The 22255-nt window shown below is 41.9% G+C and overlaps 1 protein-coding gene across 1 annotated transcript in view; it reads left to right on the top strand.

Moving 5' to 3' along the window:
- Positions 1-22255, top strand: part of LOC109932135 (teneurin-3) — a 793882-nt gene that overhangs the window by 753584 nt on the left and 18043 nt on the right. Inside the window, exons 23-26 of the mRNA XM_048594011.1 lie at positions 425-657; positions 1587-1741; positions 15076-15950; positions 18786-18961. Of these exons, the coding sequence (XP_048449968.1) occupies positions 425-657; positions 1587-1741; positions 15076-15950; positions 18786-18961 (1439 nt within the window). The remainder of the gene's footprint in view (positions 1-424; positions 658-1586; positions 1742-15075; positions 15951-18785; positions 18962-22255) is intronic.

Genomic DNA, 22255 nt, shown 5'->3' with positions numbered 1-22255 from the left:
GGATAAGAGTATTGGAATAGTCTGGAGACAAATAATGATTTGTTGAATGAATTCACTCAGTGGGAGTATCAGTAGTGGGAGTTCTTAAGCTGCTATTATTAACGGGTTTTTGCTGGAGTCCTGTGTAGTGAGAAGATAATGAACACTCAATCTGTGTTAGGCGAGCAGAGTGGGCGTTGGAATGGGTTAAGTCTGGCTTTCTCTTGTTCTTTAAATAGTTTTCTGTCCTCTATTACAGTAAAAAGATGTTAAAATGTTCAACAGAATCATGGTTAGGGATACTCCGTACCATCTGTTCTCTGGCACGGAGGAGGTCCAACTGCTTTAGGCAGCCATTGTAAATACCCTTGGGCCATTGCTCAGTTTGAATTCAGAACTTTGTAAAATACTTTTCATTAAAAACAAAATGTGCTTCTTTCCCAAGCAATAACCCGGCACACAGATATTTCCTGGCAACTGACCCAGTGACAGGAGATCTGTACATCTCAGATACCAACACACGGAGGATCTATCATCCAAAGTCCTTAGTTGGTGCTAAAGATCTGACTGCAAACTCTGAAGTGGTAGCAGGGACTGGAGAACAATGTCTGCCATTTGATGAAGCTCGCTGTGGAGATGGAGGCAAAGCTGTGGAAGCTTCATTGATGAGTCCTAAAGGTACGATGCACACACACATGCACACAGACATACATACTCACACAGACACATCTATATACATGATCGTGCACACACATTAGAAACCTTCCCTTCATAGCAAAGTTCTGAACTCTAAAACCAAACTCAGGTTCACTTTTGTTTCAGATTGAAGTATACCCAGGTAGGTAACTGAGTCAGCATCACTTGATATGCAGGCAGAGTTATTACAAGTTGGAGATTCAAGACAGTGATAGAATTTGGCAGGGGTTGTTAACAGAGGCAGGATCTGAGGCATCAGTTTGTGAAAGTGAGGAATGCCACTGCAAATACATTTGCCTGCATTTCATCAGAAGAAATCTGTAGCAGTCAAAGCAGTCTCGTTGCTCTGCCATAATGAGATCTGTGCTGTAGTGAATGTCCTGGAACATGAAGAGTCAGGAGTCACAGTGGGAGTAGACTTAGAACAACGACAGTACAATAAATGAGAGCTTTATAACGAGCGTACTGCGTATTCCACATTAGCACTCTGAGACCCTCTGTGTTACAAGTGAGTCTTATAATTGGACGAAATTTTCATGAAAGCAGTTTGATATTAGCAAACTCAAAGAAAGGGCGCACAAGAAGTCTGTATAAAAATGGGAGATTCAAAGAAAAACTCAGTACATCACAAAGCCTTTGCTTGCCTGTATGTCTATAATTCAGATATTTTGAATGGAGGAATAGCTGAAGATTCCTTTTAAAATCACAGAACCCAATAAGAGCAACGAGTAGACTATACCTGATACTTTTGTGTTCTGTTTCTTCTGATTTGATTCAGTGGATCTGTAGCTGATAGGCACTCATCTAATTTAGCAGCAACAGTACTTGGTGTAGCAGTCATGAAAGCCTATATTACTTACTCCTGTTTTGAGGTATGTCAAAGTCACAGCAATATTTATTTCTTTAAACAGGAATTGCTATCGATAAGAATGGTTTGATCTATTTTGTGGATGGAACCATGATCAGAAAAGTGGACCAGAATGGGATAATCTCCACACTGCTAGGCTCCAATGACCTCACATCAGCTCGACCATTGACCTGTGATACCACTATGCATATAAGCCAGGTATGGTTCTCTACAAAAGGACAACATTTAAACAGGAGAAAACAGTGTTCCATAAATATTGACAGGATATTAGAGGCTTTTCCCAAATAACAGAGTCTTGCAGGGAATGAAAATATAGCTTGTATCTTGTGGCACAGCAGCTCAGCAGTTAGCATTGCTGCCTCACAGTATCAGGGACCCAGGTTTGATTCCAGACTTGGGGGACTGTGTGTCTGAGTGGGTTTCCACCGGATGCTCCAGTTTCCTCCCACAGTCCAATGATGTGCAGGTTCGGTGGATTGACCATGCTAAATTGTCCTGTAGTGACCAGGGATGTGTAGGCTGGGGAGAAGGGGTGTTAGTCATGGTAGGTTTGAGGTTACAGGAACAGGTTGGGGGACTAGGTTTGGATGGGATGCTTCTTAAACAATTGGTGCAGATTCGATGGCCAAATGGCCTCTTTCCACACTGTAGGGATTGTGTGATTCTTTTATAGCAGTTATAATGCACCAAGGTTCTACAAATAACCAGTATGTTCAAAGAGCAGTTAATCCATTTGTGACACTGTTGGTTGAGACATTTTTGACTAAAGTACGAGAAGGCCTTCCAGGACTATTGTGCGTTGGGTTTTTATTTTAACATCCAACCAGAGAAAGTCTTTGCCTAGCCTTTCATCACTCGATACTCGAGTCCCTCAGTCCCGAACTCGATTATTATATTCGATCATAATGTTCTTTCATAAAAGTCAATTTTAATTTGGCAAAATTATTATTAATGTCTCAACGTACGTTTGATCAGTTTGATGCCATAGTTTGAGCCCAGTCATTTGAACAGACCCTAGGTAAAATATTAGTCCTTGGTTATTTTATGGGGCCAAGCAAAAGCCAAATAGTGTTTCAGTTTCCAAAAAATTACTTAGCTTTGATGCCCGTGCTGTGTTCCTACTCTGAACCGCTGTTCACTCAATATTACAGCATCTGACTGAAGCAAGCTGCATCAGAATGCTAAATGTGTGCCGTTTTCTCACCAGTACTTCCACAAATCCATCAGCCCAAAGATTAAAATGAAATCCCTTGCCCCAAATTGAAGTGTTGGTTAAACATACAACCCAGAGTTGAGAATCACACCCTCCTAGTTCCTGACCACTGACCAAATTCGAGGTAGTTAATCTAAGAGGTGTGGCTGAAATGCAGCATCCAGGTAACTCTCCCCTCTCCCTGATGTGTCACAGTGTTTGAAGCTAAAGCTCCTGCTCATCAACACTGAGCTGGAGTTCCTCAGGCAACCAACAGTTGCAACAGTAGCAGTCGCTGTGAACCACCAGCTCCCATGTCACACAACTATAACACATTGTCTGGATTGCTAGTCCAACAGTAATATCACTATTACTGTTACCTCCCTCTGTAGCGACTGCTGAAGTTGACTTCCAGAGAGTTTCCACAACATGCACTTCTTGTGCCTTGCAAACTGTAAGGAAATCATTGCATACCCCTGGAAAGATGTCAGTATCTTCTGATATTCAGAGATTTTGAAAAGCATGGACAGAATTGGAATGGGTTGTAAAATTGGTCAGTTTAGAAAGAAATGATTGTAAGAGAATAATGAAAGAATCCCTGAAATTAACATGCTACGGAACTTAATCCTTTCAAGATTTTTGATGTTGGGCCTATATTCAGTTGTGTTAGAAGAATGAGAGGAGATCTGATTGAAATGTACTAAATTCTAACACAGGACCACAGATTAGATGCAGAGAACAAGTTTTCCCTGGTGGGGAGTCTGGAATCAGAGGACACAGTCCCAGGATACAGGGTAGACCAATTAGGGTTGAGATGAGGAAGTATTTCTCCACTCAAAGGGCAGTCAACCAATAAAATTCTTGTCCTTAGAAGGTTGTGGAGTCCGAACCACTGAATATATTCAAGAAAGAGGCAGATGCATTTTGAGATTTTAGAGGCATCGAATGTATGGGAAGAAAGTAAAAATATGGCACCGAGATAAAGGATCAACCATGGTCATATTGAATGCCAGGCTTGAAGGGCTGAATGGCCTACTCCTGTTCCTTGTTTCTACGTTTCTATACCAGCTGCCTCTTTGGTGTGAAATGAAATTCGCTTATTGGGTTATTTGAATTAATTGGTGGAAAGAACACAGCACATAAAATAAAAGCTAAATGCTGTGAAAATTAAATTAAAAATGGAAAATGCTATAAATATTCAGCAGCTCTGCCAGCAACTGGAACAGAATTAACATTTTATGTTGTTTCAGAACCAATGAAAGGTCATCAAACTGAAATATTAACTTTTTCTCTCACTGCAGATGTTCCTCATCTGTTAAGTATTTCCTACACTTCACTGTTTATATTTCAAGTAAGGTCTAAAATCACGCATCACAGCACTCCGAAAGGTCATAGTTTCAAATAAACCCATTGAACTATAAACCTCGTGTTGTGTGACTTCTGACATCGTCCACCCCAGTCCAACACTGGCACCTCCACATCATATATTTTAAATAACACAGCAGTTTGAGGATTACATGATAAAACGTTAATTCTACATTGTTGTCTGCTGTCCCTCAATGAAGTCTACTCATTGTCGTGAGTTTTTGCCATGGGTTCTCACGTGACTGAACAGCCAATTTCAATCTGCAAACCTTTGGACGCAGAGGAAGAAATGTTCCACAAGAAGGTGTTGGGGTGGGACCCAGAGTGCAGAATTTGCTTCCTTTCCTTTCCATCTCAGGCACTGCTCTGCCTCATTTTTAAAACATTCACATTAAGACATTATCTATCATGGCATGTCACAGGTTTCTACAATTTATATAAATGTCCTGGATGAAGGGGCTGAAGGTGTGGTTGCTAAATTGGCTGATGACACAACAATAAGTCGGTGAGTAAGTAGGGAAGTGGACATAAAGAGATTACAGAGCCATATAGATGGGTTAAGTGGGTGGGTAAAGATCTGGCCAGTGGAGCTTAACATGGAGAAGTGTGCAATTGCCCATTTTAGCAGGAAGAATAGAAAGGAAGCATATTTTCTTGGTGGCGGGAAGTTGCAGAGCTTTGAGATGCAGAGAGATCTGGGTGCATGAATCACATCAGTTTAGTGTACAGGGAACAGTGGGTAATCAGGAAAGCTAATAGAATGGTATAGTTTATTGAAAGGGGAATTGAATTGAAAAATAGAGATTTTGCTCTCAAAAACTATTTATTTAAATATTTTCTATCTTTTTTGAACCACTGTGAATTCCAGTCTGAAAGACAAAAATAGGAATTGCTGGAAAAGCTCAGCAGGTCTGGCAGTATCCAGAGCTTTTCCAGCAATTTCTATTCTTGTCTCTGATTTACAGCATCTGCAGTTCTTTCAGCAAATTCTCGTCTGTTTGTCCAATCAGTTTGAGCCAGCTGCACCTTCATGCCTTAGGAATTGTTAGTTTTTAAGGTTCCTGTTTTTGTTTTGGACTCAGATATGTGACTATGAACCTTACAATACAGTTCTATCACTTTCTCCCAGACAATCTTTTACCCAGGGATTACTAATTTACTGACTCTCACTTGACAATTCGAGATCGAAAATAGCTTTATTCATAGTTTGTTTCACAGTATGTTATCCCAGGAAAGTGTAGATTCCAGTAAGACATTTGGCAAACCAGTCTGACAGATTACCTTTGATAGTTTGATTCAGGACCATAAGATGTCTGAGCATTGACAACCTCTGAGTCTTCTCTACCATTCAATGAGATTATGATCTCATAATCCTCAACTCCACTTTCCTCCCTTAGCCCCATTACTCTTGATTCACTTCCTGATTATAAGTCTGTCTGTCTCAGCCTCTAATTTACTGAATGGGCCAGACTTGACAGCCCTCTGTGATTAAGAATTGCATAGATTTAATACCATCTGAGAAAAAAAAAATTCTTCCTCATGCATGTCTTAAATGAAATGGGATTATGTCTAGATTCTCCCACATTGGGAAACAACATTTCCACAGCTACACTGTTAAGCCCCTTAAGAATCAGATACGTATCATTATAATCCAGGAAATTACAAGCTGGTGAGCCTTATGTCCGTGATGCAGAAGGTATTGGAAAAGATTCTTCGGGACAGGATTTAATCACGTTTGGAAAAACATGGACTGATTAGTGATAGCCAGCATGGCTTTCGGCAGGGAAGATTTTGTCCCATAAACATGATTAAGTTTTTTGAGGAAGTGACAAAGATGATTGATGAAGGCAGAGTGGTGGATGTCATCTATATGGGCTTCAGCAAGGCCTTTGACAAAGTCCCTCAAGGTAGGCTGATACAGAAGGTGACGTCACATGGGATCCACGGTGAGCTAGCAAGGTGGATACAGAATTGGCTTGGTCACAGAAGACAGAGAGTAACGGTGGAATGGTGTTTTTCTGACTGGAGATCTGTGACCAGTGGTGTTCCACAAGGAGCAACTCCTGTTGTTTACAATACGTATAAATGTTTTGGAGGAGAATGTAGGTGGTCTGATGAGTACGTTTGCGGATGACAAATTGATTGGGCAAGCTGTGAGGAGGATTGCCAGAGGATACATCAGGGCGTAGAGAGACTGGAGACTTGAGTAGAGAAATGGCAGATGGAGTTTAGTCCAAACAAATATGAGGTGAAGCATTTTGGAAGATCTAATGCAGGAGGGAAGTACATGGTAAATGGCAGAGCACTGAAAAGCATTAACACACAGAGGGATCAAGGCGTAGAGGTCCACAAGTGGCAACACAAGTGGATAAAGTGCTCAAAAGGCAGAGAGCATGCTTGTCTACATTGGTCAAGACATAGAGTATAAAAATTGACAAATCATGTTGCAGCTGTATAGAACATTAGTTAGGCCACATTTGGAACTTTGCATACTGTTCTGGTCACTGCACTGCCAGAAAGATGTGGAGGCTTTGGAGAAGGTACCAGAATGGTTTACAGGGATAAAAACCGAAAGAACTGTGGATGCTGTAAATCAGGAACAAAAACAGAAGGAGCTGGAAAAGCTCAGCAGGTCTGACAGCATCTGTGAAGAAAAATCAGAGTTAATGTTTTGGGTCCAGTTCCCCAGAACTGAACCTCAGAACTCTGATTCTTTGTCTTCACAGATGCTCTCAGACCTGCTGAGCTTTTCCAGCAACTAGGATGTTGCCTGGTTTGGAGAGTATTAACTATGAAAAGAGATTGGATAAATTTGCTTTGTTTTCAGTTGAACATCAAAGGATGAAGGGTAACCTGATAGAAATTTACAAAACTTTGTGAGGCATAGACAGTCGAAGTCTTTTTCCCAGGGTAGAAGTGTCAGTTATGAGGGAACATAGGTTTAAGGTAAAAGGGGATAAGTTTAAAGAAGATGTGAGGGGCGCATTTTTTTACACAGGAGGTTGTAAGTGCCTGGAATGTGTGACCAGAGAACGTGATGAGGATGAACATAATAGCAATATTTAAAAGGAACCTTGACAGATCTATGAATAGACAGGGAACAGAGTAATATGGACTGCATGGCGCAGGCTTGGAGGGCCGAAGGGCCTGTTCCTGTGCTGTAATTTTCTTTGTTCTTTGTTCTTTGTATAGAGGCAAAAGGGTTTTAGTTCAGAAAGGCATCATGTGTCGACATAGTCTTAGTAGGCCAAAGGACCTGTTCCTGTGCTGGACTATTCATTGTTGTTCTTTAATAAGCTCTCAATCATAGAACCCCTACAGAGTGGAAACAGGCCTTTTGGCCCAACAAGTCCACACCGACCCTCAGAGCATCCCACCCAGACCCATCCCCATATAACTCACCTAGTCTACACATCCCTAAACACTATGGGCAATTTAGCATGGCCAATCCACCTAACCTGCATTTCTTTGGACTGTGGGAGGAAACAGGAGCACCCAAAGGAAACCCACGCAGACATGGGGAGAATGTGCAAACTCCACACAGACAGTTGCCCGAGTGTGGAATTGAACTTGAGCCCCTCGTGCTGTGAGGCAGCAGTGCTAACCACTGAGCCACCGTGTCACCCCAAATTCCTCTCATTCTTCTGAATTCTATTGAATAGAAGGCCAACGTACTGAACCACACTGCATGTGAAAATCCCTCCACACCTCGACTGAATCTAGTGAATATTCTCTAGTCTGCCTCATATACCAGTATGTGGTATATTCCTTATCTTTCCTTAGATAATTGGATGAAAACTGTTCACAGTATTCCAGGCATGATTTAATTAGTGCCTTGTACAGACTTAACAAGACTTCCCTATGCTTATGCACCATTCCCTTTGAAATAAAGGCCAACATTCCATTTGCACTCCTTACTTCCTGCTAAACGTGTATGCTAGATTTTAGAGATTCAAGCATGAGGACCCCAAAAGCCCTCAGTGCTGCAGTGTGCAGTCTCTGACCAAATGTAGAATATTCTTCTATTCTTCCAGTCAAAGTGGATTCACATTCTCCCACACTATATTCCATCTGCCAAGTCTTTGGCCACTCAATTGACCTGACTATATCCCTCTATGGATTCTTTTGTGTCATCCACACCACTTACCTTCCCATCTAGTTTTGTTCTATTTGTAAAGGTGGTGATAGTACATGCACTTTTGTCATCTAAGTCAGTACAAAATGTGTTATAAACAATTGTGTTCCCAGTTCCCTGTGATACAGGCATGAGAGCGGTCAGTTTATTCAGTTGACTGAGCAGCTGGCTTTTGATGCAGATTAAAGCCAACAGCACACGCTCAATTCCTGCACCACATGAGGGTACCATGAAGGACTCTCCTTCTTCATCTCTGCCCTCATTCGAGGCATGGTGACCCTCAGGTTAAAGCACTACCAGACGTCTCTCTAATGAGAGAGCTCTCCTATGGTTCAGTCGGACTATGGGGACTTTACCTTTACCCTGTAACACTCTACTTGTTGCAGGTTGCCATCCAGAAAAAGACCCCCTTATCCCAACTGTCTGTCTTCTGTTAGTTAGCCAATCATCTATCCATTCGCATATACAACTCCAACACCATATGATCTTCTGCAGTCCATTTGGTGTAGAAGCCCTCCCCCCATAATGCAGTTAGGGAGGGAGTTCCAGGATTTTGACCCAGCAATACTGAAGGAGCAATGATTTTTTTTTAAATTTGAATGTTGAATCACATAACCTGGACCTAGCAGGTGGTTGGCGTTTCCATGTGTCTTCACCAGTAGCTCATTGTGGTTTGGGGCTTGGAAATGCTATCTAAAGGGCTTGGAGAATGTTTGCACCGTGTCTCACCGTTGGTACACACTGCTGTTACTGTGCATTGATGGTGATGGAAGTGAATGTTTGTGGATGAAGGGCTAATCAAGCGGGCTACTTTGTCCTGGATGGTGTCAAGCTTCTTGAATGTTGTTGGAACTGCACTCATCCAGGCAAGTGGGGTACATTCAATCAAACTCCAGACCTGTGCCTTACAGATGATGGACAAGCTTTGCAGAGTCAGCGGGTGAGTTACTTGTTGCAGAATCCCTAGCCTCTGACCTGCTTTTTAAACCACAGTATTTAATGACTAGTCCAATTCAGTTTCTGGTCAGTTGTAAACCCAGGATGTTGATAGAGGGGATTCAGGAATGGTTATGCCATGAAATGTCAAGCAGTAATAGTTAGTTTCCCTCTTCTTGGAGATTTTCATTGGCTGGCATTTGTGTAGTGTGAATGTTACTTGTCTTTTGTCAGCTCAAGCCTGGATATTGTCCAGATCTTGCTGCATTTGAACATGGACGGTTTCAGTACCTGAGGAGTCGCGAATGGTGCTAAACATTGTGCAATCATCAGTGAACATCCCCACTTCTGACCTTATGATGGAAGGAAAATCATTGATGAAACAGCTGAAGATAGTTGCGCCTAGGACACTACCCCGAAGAACACCTGCAGAGATGTGCTGGGATGAGATAACTATCCTCCAATAACCATACCCGTCTTCCTATGTGCCAGCAATGACTGTAATCAATAGAGTATTAAGCCCAATTCCCATTGACTCCAGTTTTGCTGGAGCTCTTAGATCCCACACTGAATTAAATGTGGCATTCTATTAAGAGTAGTCATTTTTGTCTCACCTCTGGAGTTCAGATTATTATATTACTCTTTGTTACAAGTTCCAGTCATTTCTTGCTTAATTGTTTGTCCAACGTAACTGCTCTGAAGACACTTGTAAACTACTCCCACTAATGTTGTCTGACTCTTGTTATCCATAATCTCTGCACGTACTTTTATTTCTTGATTTTCTGAGTAAAGATGCTCTTTTCTTGCTCTCCATATGTCATCCTTTACTGCTCAATCTTTTTCATTCAGCCTGTCTTTTCAAATGTTCTGTAGCCTCGAGTATTTATTCCCCTGCTTTCCTTATCTGGTTTCTTTTTGCTTCTCACTTCTGTTTCTCTTTCATATTCTTCACATTTTGTTTCTCCTCCACTTTTGATTTTTCCCATCTTCCACTGTTTCTTTCAGCGGCTCTATTTCTGTTTTGCTGTCTCTTGCCTATTTGCTCACTTTTCCCACTCCTTCCCCTCACTCACATCTCCCATCTCTCCAGTTTTGTTTCTGTTGTCCCTTTATTTGTCTCTCTCCTTCATTTGTTCCACTCCCTTATGTTTTCCCCCACTTTCCATTTCTCTGTAATGATGATTAAATCAAAATCATTTATCTCCGTACAGGTGCTGGATTGTCCACCTTAATGTGAATGCTTTATGCAGAAAGTGTTTAATTAATATTTTAACCATTTTTTTGAGTCACCTTATTCGCTGATGCATATGACCTTAAAGCTCACTGGCCCATGCTGTGCATTTTCTACTTCCCTTTCATTTTCAATTATATACCTACAGCCCCACCTTTTGGTAAATTGGTGCAACTTATGTCAGACAGAAATTTGCTCGACAATTTCTCTTCGACTTGTGCTAGGAGAGGATGTTTTGCCCTATTAATTAAAAAAAAGGTGAAACTGAAATCTGAATGTGGTTACATGTGTCTGATTCTCAGGTTTTTCTAAACTCTCCACTGGAAAGTTGTTCGAAACCCAGTCCCAAGAATGTTTTACTTACTTGCTTTCACTCATGAATCCCTCAAACCAGTTGTCATGCATGAGAATACATTTGAACAAACCTGTCAGTTCATGGTTCTCAAGATATTTGGACTGGCCTCATCAGAAAAAAAAATCACTCTCCTTTCGCCAAGGATATTTCCTGTACACCAAAACAAAAATCTTCCTCTTAATAACTTTTGTTTCATGCTTCCTCTCAATTCTGCCTCATTTCCTTCATCTCCTTTCTCGCAAGTTTACCTCTCTCTTACCTCACTTATATTTCAAACTGCTCCAGTTTTGTCTTTTTTCCTGATCCTTCATCTCTCTCCTTGTTTCCCTTCCTTCTTTAATTTATACTTTTCCCCAACTTTCTATGTTTCGTCTCTTCATTCTGTCTGTGTTTTTGCCTCGGATTCTTACAGCATAGGAGCTGTCACCTGGGGAAGAGCATGGGATGATGCAATATTTAGAAATTAAAAGGAATAGCTAACATTAAAATAATCAACAGCAGCTAGGACTCCAGCTATTCACAATATATATTGATAATTTGGATGAGGGAACAATTGTAACATCTCCAGGTTTGCAGATGATACCAAGTTGGGTGGGTGGGTGATCTGTGATGACAATGCAGGAATCCTTCAGCATGATCTCAACAGGTTGGGTGAGTAGGCAAATCAATAGCAGATGCAGTATAATTTGGATAAATGTGAGGTTATTCACTTCGGAAGCAAAAACAAGAAGGCACATTACTACCTGAATGGCTGTAAATTGGGAGAGGGGAGGGTGCAGTGGTACCTGGGTGTCCTTGTGCACCAGTTGCTGAAGGTAAGCATGCAGGTGCAGCAGGTGGTAAAGAAGGCAAATGGTATGTTGGCCTTCATTGTGAGAGGTTTTGAGTACAGGAGCAGGGATGTGTTGTTGCAGTTATACAGGGCCTTGGTGAGACCACTCCTGAATATGGTGTGCAGTTTTGGTATCCTTTTCTGAGGAAGGATGCTCTTGCTCCCGAGGGAGTGCAGCGAAGGTTTACTAGGCTGATTCTGGGGGTGGCGGGTCTGATGTATGTGGAGAGATTAACAAGGTTGGGATTGTTTTCGCTTGAGTTCAGACGAATGAGGGCGGGATCCCATAGAGACTTATAAAATTCTAACAGGACCGGGCAGGGTAGATGCAGGGAGGACGTTCCTGAACCAGGAGTCACAGTATGAGGATTCAGGGAGGGAGATGAGGAGACATTTCTTCACCCAAAGAGTGGTGAGCATGAGGAATTTATTACCACGGGAAGTACTTGATGTCAAAACATTGAATGTATTCAAGAGGCCACTGGATATAGCACTTGGGGCGAATGGGATCAAAGGTTATGGGGAGAATGTAGGATTAGGCTATTGTGTTGAACAATCAGCCATGATCATGAAGAATGGTAGAGCAGACTCGAAGGGCCGAATGGCCTCCTCCTGCTCCTATCATCTATGTTTCTATGTAGCTGCATCCTAGGTATAAGCACCAGCCCCAACAACCGACCCAGCACTCTCTCTTTCTAAGTGTAAGAGTTAGAACAAAGAACAATACAGCACAGGAACCGGCCCTTCGACCCTCCAAGCCTGCACCAACACATTTTGCCCTTCCATACTAAAACTGTCTTCATTGACAGGATCCATATCCCTCTATTCCCTTCCTATTCGTGCATTCATCCAGGTGATCCTTGAATGCTGCTATTATGCCTGCTTCCACCACCTCCTCTGGCAGCGTAATCCAGGCACTCATCACCCTTTGTGTGAAAAATTTGCCTTGCACATTTCTTGTAAACTCTGCTATCCCCTCCACTGACACCAAGTAATTGACCCCTCCACCCTGGGAAAAAGCCTCATACTTTCCACTCTATCCATGCCATTCATAATCTTATAAACTTCCATCAAGTTGCATCTCAACTTCCTGTGTTCCAGTGAAAACAAACCCAGTCTATCCAACCTTTCCTTATAGCTAAAATCCCCCCGAACAAGCCAACATAGTTTCTTGATTATCAAGGGGATCAAGGGTTAGGGGGAGAAAGCAGGACATTGGGGACTTATCACCCATGATTGAATGGCGGAGCAGACTGGGTGGGCTGAATGGCCTAATTTCTGCTCCTGTGTCTTATGGTCTTATGGTCTTATGGTCTTAACATCCTGGTAAACCTTTTCTGGACCCTCTCCAAAGCCTCCATATCCTTCTGGGAGTGTAGTGACCAGAAGTGTACGCAATATTCCCAGTGTGTCCTTCCTAAAGTTCTGTGAAGCTGCAGCATAACTTGTCTATCCTTATACTCAACACCCCTTCCAATGAAGACAAGCATGCCATAGGCCTTTTTTACTACCTTATCTACTGAAGTAATAAGTCTTTATAAAGCACTCATTCAATCTAAAAGCTTACATACCATTCACAGAGATTTGCCTGACCACCCCATTGATGGTTGTAGATTTTACGTCTGTATTCAGCTTAGGACAGGGCACTTTCAGGATTGGAGATGACATTATATAACCCCACTCTCAATGGCACTGCCCATTCCCTGCTGACTGCCCAAACCTTGCTACTACAACCTGGAGAGAAACTGGTTTCATTTAGCATTTGTAGTCATATTACTCACTTTGGGAATTTCCTGCCCATCCTCCCTTCTGGTTGTAGTTACGCTGTGTTGATATCCATTAGATTCTCATTAAGATCCATGTTAAGTTTTCTTAGTCGTTGTCATAACAGTGGCATCAAGTGGCATGCAGTAAGCTAGTCGACAGAGGGGCTTGCAGCAAATATGTGGGTGCATTTATTTCTAATGTTGCCTTTTGTTTCTCTCCATCATTTACTTCATGGCACACAATACTAGGACTTGTTTATTCTTTTTAAGTCATTTTGTGCAAGACTATAACCAGATCTTCCAAATGCATCACTTAGATCCTGCCATAGATACAAGTTTATACCTTTCCTCAGAGAGCAATACAATGCTTCAGGTTACTGTACATCATAAATTACAGAAGTGAATTGAGTTGCTTTTACAGTTTAAGGTGCATTTACTATCTTGTACACTTGAGTATTGAAAGAAAATTTATTATAAGGATCAATAAAAAGCAGTGGGTTTACCAGTATATGTTCAGATTCATGCAGAACTTTAATCTGTAGATCAAGATTAATAAAATAAAACTAGTGATTCAACTGCATTTAGAGCAAATCTACATTATCTATTGACCTCTGTTGCACATTGTGCATAGCGGAATGTTAAATAGGAGAGGATTAGCTAAAGATGCGGTGTCTGTCCCATAACTATCATTCATGTTAGAAATGTGCATTGTTTCTTTAATCAGCTTGATTTTCCGAATTGGAAAGGAGAAAGCAAGAAGATTTTTCTTTCTCTTTTCTACCCCATCTTCCTTTCTCATAAATCACGTACATTGAATTGATAGTGCAGCACCATAGGACTGTTGTTTACAACTCAGATTGATTCTTCTGCAGCACTGCCACTCATTCATATTCACTTCCTCAGCCTGTGACCCAAAATATTCTCCCAGGCAAAGTGGCAGAGTGCTGGTGAGGTCTGTAAAACTGTACAAAAACAAAGTTGCTGGAAAAGCTCAGCAGGTCTGGCAGCATCACTCTGTAAAACTGTACATGTCTGTGGCTTGGCTGGGGGAATACATTGAGAGGCATCAGAAAATATGGCTCCTTGAGTAGCAATGCTTGGAGTGACTATGTGCAGCAATATGCTTGAAAATTAGGCTGGGGTTATTTTCCCTGAAACGTCAGAGATTGAGGGGTGACCTTATAGACGTTTATGAAATCATGAGGGGCATGGATAGGGTGAATAGCCGACGTCTTTTTCCCATGGTAGGGGAGTCCAAAACTCAAGGACATAGGTTTAAGGTGAAAGGGGAAAGATTTAAAAGGGGTCTAAGGGCAACGATTTCATGCAGAGGGTGGTGTTTGTATGGAATGAGCTGCCAGAGGAAGTGGTGGAAGCTGGTACAATTACAACATTTAAAAGGCATCCGGATGGGGACGTAGAATGGGAAGTGTTTCAATTGATATGGGCCAAATGCTGGCAAATAGGACTAGATTAATTTAGGACGTGTGGTCAACATGGATGAGTTGGACTGAAGAGTCTGTTTTTGTACTGCCCAACTCTTTGTCTCTGACTCTATGACTCAGTGATAGACTTACCAAAGGAATGATCTCATTGTTTCATGAGGAACAAAGGGGTCATCACTGGCATATATTTATGATGTTGCTAAGCACAACCAGAGGAATCCTGATATTTTCTGTGAAGTTTGCAGTCTTAACTACACATGTGTTTCCAATGTCAGGTTCGCTTGGAATGGCCAACAGATCTCACCATCAACCCAATGGATAACTCCCTCTATGTTCTGGACAACAACATTGTGCTGCAGATCACGGAGAATCATCAAGTGCGGATTGCTGCCGGTCGACCCGTGCACTGCCAAGTGCCAGGCATTGAGTACACACTGGGGAAACAAGCAGTCCACACGGCTCTCGAATCAGCCAGCGCCATCTCGGTGTCCTACAGTGGTGTCCTCTACATCGCAGAAACAGATGAAAAGAAAATAAACCGTGTGAGGCAGGTGACTACGGATGGGGAGATTTCACTGCTCGCTGGTGCACCCTCAGACTGTGACTGCAAGAACGATGTCAACTGTGACTGCTACCAGACCGGTGATGGCTACGCCAAAGATGCCAAGCTCAACTCTCCATCCTCGCTAGCCGTCTCCCCTGATGGCATGCTCTACATTGCTGACATGGGTAATATTCGGATTCGAGCAGCCTCCAAGAACAAGCCAGTATTGACATCCATGAATTTGTACAAGGTAGCGTGCCCGTCAGAGCAAGAGCTGTACATCTTTGACATCAATGGCACACACCAGTATACCAAGAGCCTGATAACAAACGACTACCTCTACAACTTCAGCTACAGCAATGAAAACGACATCACATCTGTGACAGACAACAATGGTAACACCGTGCGGATCCGAAGGGATCCCAATCGCATGCCAGTGCGAATTGTGTCTCCAGACAACCAAGTGATCTGGTTGACTATTGGAACCAACGGAGGATTGAAAGGCATGACAGCCCAAGGTCAAGAGCTGGTTTTACTCACCTACCACAGCTACAGTGGCCTATTGGCAACAAAAAGTGACAAGACTGGATGGACAACTTTCTTCGAGTAAGGATCTCTTTAACTTGTAGACAGGCTGAACGGTGAATTGTTTTTGTTTCATAATTTTGATTCCTAAAACTATACCTTTTCCCAAGATGTACAGAATGAAAGATACTTGTCCTGATTAGCTCAGCATGAATTTTCTGTCTTACTAATTTATGAATGAATTTTGATGTTCACTTCTATTTGAGAAATTGTTCCCTTTTTATTCTATTCACACATGAGATGAGGGCATCCATAGGTGGGCCAGTATTTGTTGTCCATCCCTTGAGAAGGTGATGATAAGCCACCTTCCTGAACCACTGCAGTCTTTGGGATATAGATCTACCCACACTGCTGCTCTTATCCATTCTAACTCCTCTACTCCGGAAAGTGAAGAATTTTACTGGAATGTGGTTCCAGATGAATAGGTCAACAGCCAATTTCTTGCCCTTTGTTAATGATTGCTAGTGGTCGACACCCCCCACCCCCGATAACTTAAACCGAAACGCCCAGAGAAGCTTGCCTCGCCTCATATTCTATTAAGTGAGTGGTTAAATGAAAGAAATCCCCGATACTCATTTTATAATCAACAAGTAACAATTTACTTATTTAACTCTAACAGTTAACGAATTAAAAGAACTACTAACAAACTGGACAATTCCCCCTTAACTACAAACTATTTCCAAATAAAACATAATTCTAATGGTATGCTGTTCCAATTGATACAAGTCTCATTTATATCAACCAAATTAATTTAAAAAAGCTTAATCTCTTGAAATTGCAGCCAGGATAAGTCTTCTGGAATGTTCTTTGCCTTCTCTGCTGTCCTCCAGTCAGGAATGCCTTCCTCCATCAAACTCTTGTGTCAGGAGTATTAGCTAAGAATGCCACAGCACCTTTATTGAGATGGTGCTTACGCTGAGTTCTTAGAGATTTCTGTGAGAGCCAGTGATTTCCTCTTTCTTTAGAGCTGATGGCTGTTGAGAGCTGTTCTCTTAACAGATGACAGTTTGCTGTCACCAATTTTCAAATGACCTGTTCTTTTACAACCTTGATGACCTATTAAATTCTTACACTAGGATTGGTCCGAGGTTGTCAAAGCCATCAGATTTAAATTTAATTGGGCTTTGATATCGAGAGCCTAATTTAAATTAATTGGTGAAATTCAAAAACCTGTTGTCTTTGTAAAAATGCTGTTTTACCTGCTAACAGTATAGCCTTTTGAATTTCAAGAACTCTCTGTGCATCTGCTGCCGCCTGCAGATTTCTTTTCTAATCTCCAAGACTAAAAAATATATCTTTTAAAGGGACCACGCACTCTTCCCTTCTATCATTTTATAAACAAATTCTAATGTCCTACTTTCCAATCCACAAGTACTATACCAACATTGCAATACTAGAGGATGTTTAACAGCCAGGAAACAAGATATTTTTCACATCTTCAACCTGGGTTAGTTTTGAGCTCAGTTCTTATGTGTAGAATGCCAGTTTTGCTTTTGTATGCCAGTCTAATTCATCCAGATGCACAAAAAAAATTGTGTAGACAGTTTTCCATTTCTACACTCACAACACATTCAGAGTAAGGTGTAGGACATTTAAGAGTGAGAAAAGGAAGAATGTCTTCACGAAGAAGGCAGTGAATCTTTGAAATTCTCTCCCCTGGAGGGCTGTGGATGTGCAATCATTGAGCATGTTCAAGACATCGATGGAGACTAATGATATCAAAAGACATTGGGATAGATGGTCAGCCATATTCAATTGCATGGTAGCACACATTTGATGGCTAAGTGGCCTTTTCCTGTTCCTATGTTCCAAACTCCTATCTGATCCCAAATTTCCACATTCAATAGGTGGAGAATGCCAAATTGGCAGGCACAATGTCCTGGTCCGTGTATCAGCACACTTCAACTGTAGAAAGCAGAGCTCCATTCATGGTCTCCATGCAGCAAGACCTTTGAGGACCAAGTGGTTCTCCTCCCCTATTCCTGTGAAACCAAGATCAGTCACAACACTGGAAACTCTTGCCTCTTACCTGAGACTATCTAACGCAGACACTGAAGGGGAGTTCCTCCCACTTAATATGGCTCATTGACAAACATAGCAATTGGGAATGTAACCATGGTGCTGCCACATGTCTGTGGTTGTGCCCGTTTACCTGCATTGGCAGTGGGGGAGTCTTCTGCCAGGAAATTGCCTTCATAAAACTGGCCATTATTCAACCACCATAGGGAGCCAATAGCAAACCGCCTAATCCTGCAGGGAATTCTGGGCTTGCTCGCCTCCAGTTCCACCTCTGGCAGGTTTCCAAAACTCTGCCCAGCCCTCATGTCCCCGTTCAGACTGCAGCGATATTATTGGTAAAGTTGCAGCCAGGTTGAGCAAACAGCATTGGTTTGTACACCTTGCCTGATCTCATCCTCCAGTGTACCACAGTGGAGTTGACTGAGCAGCATCGGCATGAGTTTTTCACTCCGTTACATTCAAGGTCAATGAGAATTTTTGGTTTGATTTTCTTGGATTTGTTGCCTGTAGTTATTCACCTCCCTCAGGAGGTTAAAGAAATCGGGAAGGTTCCATGACAGTAGAGATTATGCACGCTCTGTTGCTCTGATCTTAACTGAAATTCTAGCCTAGTCAGTGGAAATGCTCTGCACATGGACTATTATATGTGAACTTTCCATTCAAAGTGATTTTAAAAGGGACTCCAGTCTTTGAAAAATAAATTCAGTGCTTGCATTTTGAAGTTGAAACCCAAAAAAAGTTACTATTTTTCAGGGGAGCCTGAAATAAACTGCTTTAGATCATAAACTCTTCAAAGAACCCTCTTTAAAGAGCCACTCTTCAAATTGTTTCCTTCAGCTATGACAGTGAGGGACGATTGACTAACGTTACATTTCCTACCGGTGTGGTCTCAAATCTCCATGGGGAGATGGAAAAGGCAATAACAGTGAATATTGAGTCATCCAACAGGGAGGATGATGTCACCATTACCACCAACCTCTCTTCAGTGGATGCCTTCTACACCATTGTTCAAGGTATTGTATATTTTTCATTTGACATTGATATGGGGCTAGAGTCACACGAAGACTAAACTGGGTAAAGAAAATAGATTTCTTTCCCTATAGCACATTTAAGAACCTGACTAACAATGCTCCCATAGTCAACATTATTGAAACTAGCTTTTGATCCCATATGCCATTGTTGTGATTTGAACCCATGTCCCCCAAACCTGTGGATTGCTAGTCCCGTGACATAAGCACTGGGCCACCACCTCCCCCATGCACACTCCTAACATAATTTCTGGATTGTGAGAACTGTAAAAATGCCCAGGCAGTTAGGACTGGAAATAAATCTCTCGATCTCAGAGCTGTAAAGAAGTCTGTAGCCATCACTACTAAGAAAAAGTCACTTCAGTGAGGAATCTTAAATTTAAGATAGCAAGAGATGTCACTGGGATTGAGAATCCGTAATGGATGTTGCTGGGAAAGGTGTCGACTCTTTGTTTTTGCTGCTTATATTCCTTCCTGAAAACCTTCTGAATTGACATTATATATGGTTCCATTTTTGATTCTCTTCTGAGTGATAAACTTCTGCTGTTTTACTCTGAGAATTTTCACTCTGAGATCTGACTTGTCCAGGATTAGCACCAATTGAGATCATAATATTCTTAATTGCCTGAGATTGTTACCTAGTTGGTTGAGGCACAGGTTTGTGCAGCAACCCCATCCCAGTTGGAACTAATGTAGAAACTTGAAGCAGGAACCAGTCATTCAGCCCTTTAAGCCATTCAGTATGATCAGGGCTGATCCTTTATCTCATCACCATATCCTCGCTTTCTCTCCATATCCGGTGATACCTCAAATATCTAAAATTTTATCAATCTCTTTTTTTAAATATACTCGATAACCCAGCCTCCACAGCCTTCTGTGGTAGCAAATTCCACAGGTTGACCACCCTACAAATGAAGGAATGTTTCTTCATCTCAGTCCAAAATGAACTGCCCTGAACCTGACAATATGACCCCTGGTTCCTAACTCTCTGACCAGACAATGAACCTTTGTTGCACTCCCTCTATAGCAAATGTATCCTAACAAGATTGAGGCCACTCAAAATTGTGTCCTAGAGGATGATTAACAGCCAGGAAACAGGATATTTTCACTTCTTCAACCTGGGTTAGTTTTGAGCTCAGTTCTTATGTGTAGAATGCCAGTTTTGCTTTTGTATGCCAGTCTAATTCATCCAGATGCACAAATTTAACTTTGACTTGGAACAAATTTGCCATTTAGAATCTGTTTCCATCAAGGATGAAAATCTCAAACTTCTCCAGTCTTTTTTCACAACTCAGCCTTTTAAATGTGGCAGTCTGACTCGAGTGTTCCTCCCTTCAGGGCTTGAATGTTTCTCTTGTGTTTTGTGACTCAAATCAGATAACCATAACTCCTGCTCTTTAACAAGACCCTTAACAGGACACCAGTGTGACTGGGAGAATTAGATACTGTGCAAGAGCTGAGGAATCTGCAAAGGATTTTGAAGGGGGACGGAAATGTACTAAAATTGTTTGGTTTTAGGAATGAAGCTCCAGAAGAACTAAAAGCAAAAGTAGCCAATTCAGCCCCTCAAGTCTCCTTCACCATTTGATACAGTCATGGCTGAGCTCATCTCAGCCTCAACTCCACTTTCCTGTCTGATGGATTCAAAACCTTGTCCAATGTGAACAGGAATAGGAAGGTGGAAGGGACAGAGATAGGATGGCTTGAGATTACCAGAAAAAAATTGGTGCACAGGATCAGTATGAAATCAGTAAACTGGAAGGCAGAATGATAGCTCAGGATAGGAAAGGATCTGATGACATAAGTTGTTTGTGCTAAGTATGATTGGCGTAAAGGTTATGACTATAAAATCTTTAGGCTAAATTAGGCCAGTTGCAGGAAGTGTTAATGCAAAGACATATCACTCTCTGAAAGATGCTGCACTGACAGAATAAATGTAAACCTGCTGCAGTCATTTAAAGTGGAAGCAAACATATTCCTGAGAGAAGCCGGCATTTTGAATAATATGAGATTGTCTAAGATAATGATCTAATTATCTAAGCTGCTACATAGCTGAGATTGTGAGAAGAGCTGTTGTATTTTTCTGGATCTCGCATGGTTGGTATGGGCACTCGGAGAGAAATTTCTTCCTATGTTCCCTCAGCTGGCCAGAGACTTTTATTTTCATCTTTTCATCTTCTGTGAAACAAAGCTACAATTGGATAGTGAGAAAGGTGTGTAAGATTCCTCTGTTTCCTGGATGAGGCCTCATGGCCGATCTCATTCTTTCTCATGACTGACGGAGTTGCAGCTCATGTAGGTTACAGCAAGGGCAAAGGAAGGCATTTCACAAGTCCAGCTTAGAAATTGGAAACAACCTCAGTGGAATTCTTACTCTGGGACATGGATTACTATTGGTTTGGAGCTATCTGATTCTGTGCAGGTGACAATAAAAATCTCCCGGATGACCTGGATGTGAGCTTTGGAATGTCTCCTGAGAACTGGGAGGAGGGTGGAGGAAAGTGTAAATAATCAGATGGTGTTCCTTTGCTGTAAGCAGCTTTGGCCTCTGAAGTAGTGCTGCTCCTCACAATTGCCGCTAGTCTCTGATTGGCCGGTAGTTTCAAGTCGGCACAGGACATTGCTGTCTCTGGAAGTGATCCTCTGAAGACCCCAATGGGTGACCACTGAAGTGCCTGATAGACACGTAGGGTCATCGGTTGTGATGGGGTGTGAGCTGCTCATAATGATGTCCAGCCCCTCGCTTGAAGGGAAAAGTTAGAGCTGAACATTCATGCCAAATAAAGTATAAGAAATACTCATCTTTAATTACAAAGAAACATGGAAAATTGGAGCAGGTCTAAGCCATTCAGCCCTTCAAGCCTGCTGCACCATTCGTCCAACACAGTCTCCTCTTCCTGTTTTTCCCTGTACCCTTTTGATCCATTTAGCCCTAAGATTTATATCGAACTCTTTCTTGAAAACAGTCAGTATTTTGGCCTTGACTGCTTTCTGTGTCAGGGAATTCCACAAGTTCACCACTCTCTTTGCGAATAAATTTCTCCTCATCTCAATCCTTAAGACCCTACAACATATCCTTAGACTCTGACCCATGGTTCTAAATTCTCCTGTCACCAGAAACATCCTACCTGTTGGAACGTTGTAGGTTTCTCTGAGACCCCCTCACCCCCATGCTTCGAAACTCCAGTAATATATAGACCTACCTGATCCAGTCTGTCCTCATGCATCAGTCCTCCCATCCTAACAATCAGACTGATAAACCTTCTTGCACTCCCTCCA

This window comes from Rhincodon typus, chromosome 3 (genome assembly GCF_021869965.1).
Source record: "Rhincodon typus isolate 14 chromosome 3, sRhiTyp1.1, whole genome shotgun sequence".
In the NCBI taxonomy this organism is placed as follows: domain Eukaryota; kingdom Metazoa; phylum Chordata; class Chondrichthyes; order Orectolobiformes; family Rhincodontidae; genus Rhincodon; species Rhincodon typus.
This window is presented reverse-complemented; position numbering and strand designations above follow the sequence as displayed.